This window comes from Notolepis coatsorum, assembly GCF_963971535.1.
Source record: "Notolepis coatsorum genome assembly, chromosome: 7".
Classification (NCBI taxonomy): domain Eukaryota; kingdom Metazoa; phylum Chordata; class Actinopteri; order Aulopiformes; family Paralepididae; genus Notolepis; species Notolepis coatsorum.
In genome coordinates, this window is record NC_140171.1 from 131,221,308 (window position 1) to 131,228,807 (window position 7,500).

At 42.6% G+C, this 7,500-nt stretch overlaps 1 protein-coding gene across 1 annotated transcript in view; it reads right to left on the minus strand.

Moving 5' to 3' along the window:
* Positions 1 to 7,500, minus strand: part of LOC311232149 (alpha-1,6-mannosylglycoprotein 6-beta-N-acetylglucosaminyltransferase B-like) — a gene marked incomplete at both ends in the record, with an annotated part of 487,590 nt that overhangs the window by 303,545 nt on the left and 176,545 nt on the right. The window contains one exon of the mRNA XM_084318847.1: positions 4,271 to 4,380. Within this exon, the coding sequence (XP_084174973.1) occupies positions 4,271 to 4,380 (110 nt within the window). The remainder of the gene's footprint in view (positions 1 to 4,270; positions 4,381 to 7,500) is intronic.

A 7,500-nucleotide genomic window follows, 5' to 3' on the forward strand; every position in this document is an offset into this window, starting at 1 on the left:
TGAGTAGGGGTGGGACGATACATCGATCCAGATCGATACATCGATGTAATTATCAACGATCGAATCGGATCGATGCAATGTAATAAGATCGATTCATATCGATACTCTTATTTTGAAAATCCTGTGGCGAGTCTCATATCCGCCAAGAACAACAGCAGTAGCAGTGTGTAGACGTTACAGCATAGCATTCTCCCTTTCTGTGTGTGTGTGTGTGCGCACGTCTTTGGAAAGACCAGATGAGGTCAGAGGAGTTTGATGTTTAAATGTTATTTAAACATAAACAATATAATACATAATAAATGTAGGCCTATACATGATCATGCAACATCAACAAATTGTTTTAGGAACGGTTTGGGAGAGGGAGGGGTTTTAGGTTGTGAGTTTTTGAGTTCCAAAAAATGGAGCTTAAAGTTTAAAGCTCAATATATCAAAACGATTTTCCTTTAAATATCTGGAAGAGCTCAAAAATACAAATGTCAAATGATATTTTCGTTACCTTTTTTTAGTTGATCTAAATGTTACTGATTGTGTTAAATGGGCATATGATATCATCTCATATCGATTGCAGGCACCTGAATCTAATCTAATCGTATTGTATCGTGAGAGACTTTGTGATATCGGCAAATATCGTATCGTTGTCCAAAGAATCGATATCGTATTGTATCATGATGAAACTGGTGATTCCCACCCCTACTGCTGAGCTGTTCATCCAAACTGATCAAATGATCGTATCGATATATGTCCACCATTACGAACATTCTATCAACAGTGTGGTCGTAATTCTCTCTCTCTCTCTCTCTCTCTCTCTCTCTCTCTTTCTCTCTCTCTCTCTCTCTCTCTCTCTCTCTCTCTCTCTCTCTCTCTCTCTCTCTATATATATATCTTTCTCTCTCGCTGGCGCACTCTGTCCAGAGGCAATATGCAACCATCCAGACTGACGAAAATTACTATTTGTTTTGGGATTGCATGGGGCTATTGTAGGGCGGGGGGGTTAAAGCGTTCTGGAAGTGTTTCTACACAGAGCCATTTAGACATGCAAAAATAAAGAGTCCTTAAAATATTCATACAGTCCATGTCCATTAACACTTTGAGTGCCGCACTGTTTTCGGGCCCCATCTATTCAATGCCACGCTTTAAAAGATACAGTAGGAGTCCGTCACCTTGTTTGTAGAGCTATAACTATATTCTATATTATAGCTATGGATACAATACTATGGTCATTTGACAGTGACTTTCTTCCAGTCAAGATGCAAAAAAGAGATAATTTTTCCATGCATACATTCACGCGTTATACCGTGGTGAATATAAGTATGTTTTTAGATCGGTCTGGGGTAATTCCTGAAATGCTGAGGAATAGCCTTATTATATTGTTTTTTGATGCTTTGATGGCCACCAACGTCATACGTTGTGGACTAACGTTGAAGTTGAAGACATGCTTGGATCAACGCAAGATTGATATCATATAGCCATTACCTTGACTAGGATGTACCCCAAAAAGAATATTCCAATTATCTGATTGCAATTCCAAGTATTGATATCCATCATGTTGCCAACATAATCCACCACACATCATGCGTCGGGAGCATTTGATTCTTCTCAATCCGACCGTTATAACCGCTCAGCTTGAGCAAAAACAAAAAGAAAACCCGGACCCGACGCACAGGCCAAGATACAATGTTTCAAAGAGTGCTCGATACCGCCGTCTAGCTGGATGCGGCCGGTATTGCACTTTGGCGACCTCAGATTCATTCCCTATGGTAACAACAGGCTCCCTGGGTGGATAATGAATAAAAATATTGAAAAAAAGGAAAAGATAACCCAGAAACGACTTAAGTCGTTTTTGGCACTCAACGGTCGGGGCCCAGAAACGACTTAAGTCGTTTTTGGCACTGAATGTGTTAATTATGTAATACCATAATATTGTGTCTGCACTGTGTGTGTATAATGTGTGTCAGTGTCTGTTCTGGGGTATGTCTGGGAGTGTTGCATTTATTTATTTTACATTTATTTTGGTGTTTTCTTTAGTTTTGCTCTTGATTTATTGTGTAATCTAGTGCAGCGGAGGAGCACATTCAGCCATAGACTTCTCCTCTCTGTGTCAATCACACATGCAGCGACAATCCTGACCTCAGACAACTGGGATGCTAAAGGGCCCTCATTTATCAAGTTTTCTTAGAAAGTATTCTATTTTCGTTCTTAAGCACAGAATTTAGAATGTGTGCACGCACAAAAAAAACTGGATTTATCACACGTGCGTATACAGGTCCTACACACACCTGTCTTGATAAATATCACCTTGCTCCTAAGCTGGAGCTCGTGCACTGTTTTAAGTATTTGCATACCAGAACCGCCCCGATTAACCATATACGGTAATGGAACACCCCCATGAAATGTGGAAAAGTGGACTGACCCGAGGGAAGGGTGTTATGGAGAAATACGAGACAGGTTGACAGACATGTACACGTACGGTGATGTCGGATATGATATCTATTAACCATTGATGCCTGGGCAGCGCAAACACTAATAAAGACGGTGCTGGAATATGACTGCCTTTTCCCGTTTTGTTCGATTAATACCCAGGGATTAAAGTTCTCTTAAATTTTTTTCCAAATCGCGATGGATTTCCCGTCTTTTTTCTACCTGCTGCATATGATTTCTAGAGGCATATTTTATGTCAGTATTGGGTAGCCTATATAAACAATAATACGAGAGCATATACAAAAACAATGAATCTCACTGCCATGTATGATGTAGCCTATACGCCATGTATAGCCTGCCTATGTGATCTGTGACTGTGATGCGTGGAGTGAATCCACAGTCACTTGCTCCTCAATAGGAAACCAACCTAGATTTACCCTGAAGGACTGGTTCTAACCGAACCGTTCGTTATACAAGAATCACAGAGACATTTCAAAGGTACTCAGAGTTGCACGAGGGTTTCGAACAGAGATACGGGATGGTTTGAAAGCTCGGCGTTGCTAATAAACATTTAAATATTTTGTATAAACTGCTCAAAACGGCATTATTTTCGGTGTTGGCTGCCTGGTTGTGATCACAGCGCATGTGCATCATGCACCCAACGCCGGAAATAATGCAGTGTTGACCAGTTTATAAAAAATATTAAAAATGTTTATTAGCAACGCCGAGCTTTCAAACCATCCCGTATTTGTGTCCGAAACCCTCGTGCAACTGTGAGTACCTTTGAAACGTCTCTGTGATTCTTGTATAACGAACGGTTCGGCCAGAACCAGTCCTTCAGGGTAAATCTAGGTTGGTTTCCCATTGAGGAGCAAGTGACTGTGGATTCACTCGGTGCAAAAAAAAATACTGTCTTTTACTGTTAGTGTCTCAGTGAAGTTTCAACGGAGCGAGGTAATCTATTCTAACCAACAAATTGAAGTAGAAAGCATTTAGTTGTGGCCAATCTTATTTGGAAACATGACACAAAATAATAGTATGTCGCTTTTTATTTGAAACAATATTTAATCGCGTTTGGAGGTCGGTGTTCTGCGTCTGCCCCCGTGCCAAACAAGCAAGCCAACCTATTGTTCGCGCATGAGCCCGTTATAATTATACTACTGTCGCTATTTCACAATGAACTATAATGAATTACGGTTCATACAGAGTAATGCACGGAAGCTAATTTCCGCGTTGAAACGAATGCATGCAACTGATGAGAGCTATGTCGTCCGTCTGCAGTCCCCATATTCTACCACAGAGCGTCAGCTACGCATGCTCTGGGCTGTGCGTAGACATACGCACAAAGTCAAGTTCACGTTCAAATTGATAAATCCCACACTTTGCTTAGAAATGGTCGTACGCACGGGTTAAGCACATATCTGTGTGTACGCAACGTTGATGAATGAGGGCCCAGGTGTAGGAAGGTAAGGAAAAACTCACTAAAAACCTACCAATAGGAAAAAAGCACCACAGGCAATGTGGAGGAGAGAAACCTTAGGAGGGCCATTCAAGGGGTGATAGTAGTGTTGCTATGACTGATCAATGGGTGGAGAATAAAACAGGCGAAAAGTTGGTATGTATGTACATGTAATAAAACACAAATATGTACACGCAATAGAAACTGGGGTACATAAGTGTTTGAAAGATTGAAATAGAATAGAGCTAAGAACAGCAACAACAAAAGAAAAGGCATAGGGAAACGAGCACTAGTATGAACATAGGATAACAGGCTAAACGTCATGTCATGGTGATGAGTTTTTGGACGTCAGCGTTTACACTCCGACAGGAATCCCGCTGCCGGTGCTTTTACCTCTTCCCTGTGCCATGCTGCTCTGGAGGATCTGTTCCACTCTCACCGCCATGTTGGACACATTCTGGGCTATGGCCTGGATCCTCTCCACCAAGCCTGCTGGCTGGAACCTACACACACACACACACACACACACACACACACACACACACACACACACACACACACACACACACACACACACACACACACACACACACACACACACACACACACGCACACACACACGCACGCACACACACACACACACGCACGCACGCACGCACGCACGCACGCACGCACACACACAGACATGCAGAGAAAAGCACAAAGTGACGCACAGTGAAACATGGCTCCATGTCACCCTTTGATCACAGACTGTAAAGTCAACATGAAAAGAAACTGCTTTGGACGAAAAAGAATAAACCACACCTTAACCCTTTCACTGCGACAATACAGCAGGTTAACCCTTTCACTACCACACTACAGAAGGTTAACCCTTTCACTACCACACTACAGAAGGTTAACCCTTTCACTGTGCCAATACAGAAGGTTAACCATTTCACTACCACACTACAGAAGGTTAACCCTTTCACTGTACCAATACAGAAGGTTAACCCTTTCACTGCCACACTACAGAAGGTTAACCATTTCACTACCATGCTACATAAGGTTAACCCTTTCACTACCACACTACATAAGGTTAACCATTTCACTACCACAATGCAGAAGGTTAACCCTTTCACTACCACACTACATAAGGTTAACCTTTCACTACCACACTACATAAGGTTAACCATTTCACTTCAACACTACAGAAGGTTAACCCTTTCACCACCAGGCTACAGAAGGTTAACCCATTCACTACCACACTACAGAAGGTTAACTATTTCACTACCACACTAAAGAAGGTTAACCCTTTCACTACCACACTATAGATGGTTACATGTGGTAGTGAAAGGTTAATCTTCTGCAGTGTGGTAGTGAAAGGGTTAACTGTCTGTAGTGTGGTAGTGGAAGGTTAACCGTATGTACTGTGGTAGTGAAAGGTTAATCTTCTGCAGTGTGGTAGTGAAAGGGTTAACACAACCGCTCCCTCGCTGGAACACTCACAGGCTCCAGAAATCCTTACAAAAGTCACCGCCGATCATATTCCTGGCAGCGGAACATCCTTTACTTTGCTACTCCGTCTCTGCAGCGCCCTCCATCTCAACAGTTAGAGCGGTGTCAGAGGGAGATGCTAATTGCGAGGCACTCGGATGGAGCGTGAAATAGAAAAAGGCCAACACCGCTAATGCCACCTCCTCTTTAACCCTTTCAATACCACACTACCGAAGGTTAACCTTTCACTACCACACTACAGACGGTTAACCCTTAAGTGTGGTAGTGAAAGGATTAACCCTTTTGTAGTGTGGTAGGTTAAAGGTTAAATAGGGGTAGTATACATACAGCACATGTATCTTACATATGAGATAGAACAGAGAGATTAAGAGAGGGAGCATAGGAGGTCTGTTTTTGTATGTGTCCATGTCATTGTCTATAATCAATCAGTGTGTGCCTGCCAGTATATACTGACATGCTAGATTTACATAATATAAGCACATGCAATCATCTGCAAGTGTTGCTGCACCCATGTCTATATAAATGAGATTATATTCACAAGTGTGTGTGTGTGTGTGTGTGTTTTCTGTCATTGAGAAGAGGATGATTGTATTATTATTATTTTTAATTTGTTTTTATGGAAGAGCCACACATTGACGGGCAAAGAGCCACATGCGGCTCGCGAGCCACAGGTTTGCCACCCCTGCGCTAGACGCTCGCAAAGTGCTGTGACTTTCCACATATATATTCCATATATGTGGAATAACGTTCTAATTACATTTTCCTGAAGTCATTTTGAAATTTCAGAAACCGTGCCAGATAAAACGGGTACTTTTAGGAAAAGTCATTGAGTGACAGAGCTGGAGCTCGACCGAGTGACGAGGATACATTTATTGACCCCTTGTCGGCTGTACTAGTGCTAAGGACCGGAAATCACTGCAGAGGGTAGTGAAAATAGCCCAACGCATCACCAAGACCCCACTCCCGCCCATCTCATCAATCTATGAGAAAAAACTATGAGAAGCAGTGCTCACGGAGAGCACGGAACATCATCAAAGATGCTTCTCACCCCAACCATGGACTGTTCACCCGCCTGCGGGGTACTACCGTACTCGCTCTGGGGCATGCTATACCGCAGCCTCCCAGACACAACCAACAGGACCACGGATAGTTTTCCCCCTCAGCTGTCAAAACTCTACTTAGCCCACTGAACCTCACTGTATACCTGTGTATATAGCCATAGCTTATGTAGACTTTATTTTAATTATTATTTTAATTATTATTGTATTATTCCCACCATTGCACATTGTGCTAACCATTGCACTTTACTGTACAGTTTTATTTATATGTGTCTTATATTGCAACTGACTGTTGATTGTCACATCCTGGTTGGACGTACACAATCTCGTTGCACTGTCTTGTACTGTGTAATGACAATAAAGTGAATCTAATCAAATCTAATCTAAAAGGGTTAACCTTCTGTATTGTCGCAGTGAAAGGGTTAACCATTTGGTTTGTGTGGTAGTGAAATGGTTAAAAGCTGACCAGTGACCCTGGGTTTGTGTAACCCCACTCTGTGTAAGGGGGGTTTGGCATGTACAAAATGGCCTCCAACAGATAATGAGAGAGAGAGAGAGAAATGGAGGGCTGAGAGAAACAGGATTTAAAGCAATCAGAGAGGAATAGAAGCCCACCAAGCAGACGGAGAAAGAGAACCAGAGGGACCTCTCTGGTGAAAGAGAGAGAGAGAGGATAAAAAGAGGCTTCTGTGGAGACTTGACACCAAAAACAACTGGAGTGAAACATTAAGCCATAATTGTGATCAAAGGCTACAAGGGCTCTACATATTTGATGCCCCCCCCTGTGTTGCTGCTCACTACTCAGAAACAACCAATCCCGCTTTTGATGAATGGAGACAGATGGCTCCCTTTACAAAAGGAGGCAAATGAGACATAAACGAGGAGCAGCAGAGAGCACAGAAGATGGGAGGAGAGCGGGGAGAGAACAGAAGATGGGAGGAGAGCGGGAGAGAAAGAGGAGGAAATGAAGCTGGCGAATGTGAAGCTGAGCGAAAGTGGTCTATAAAAAAAAGGCGGAAAGAGAGAACGAGAGAAGAGGAGTGAGGAAATCAATGGCAGACGTAGAGAGAT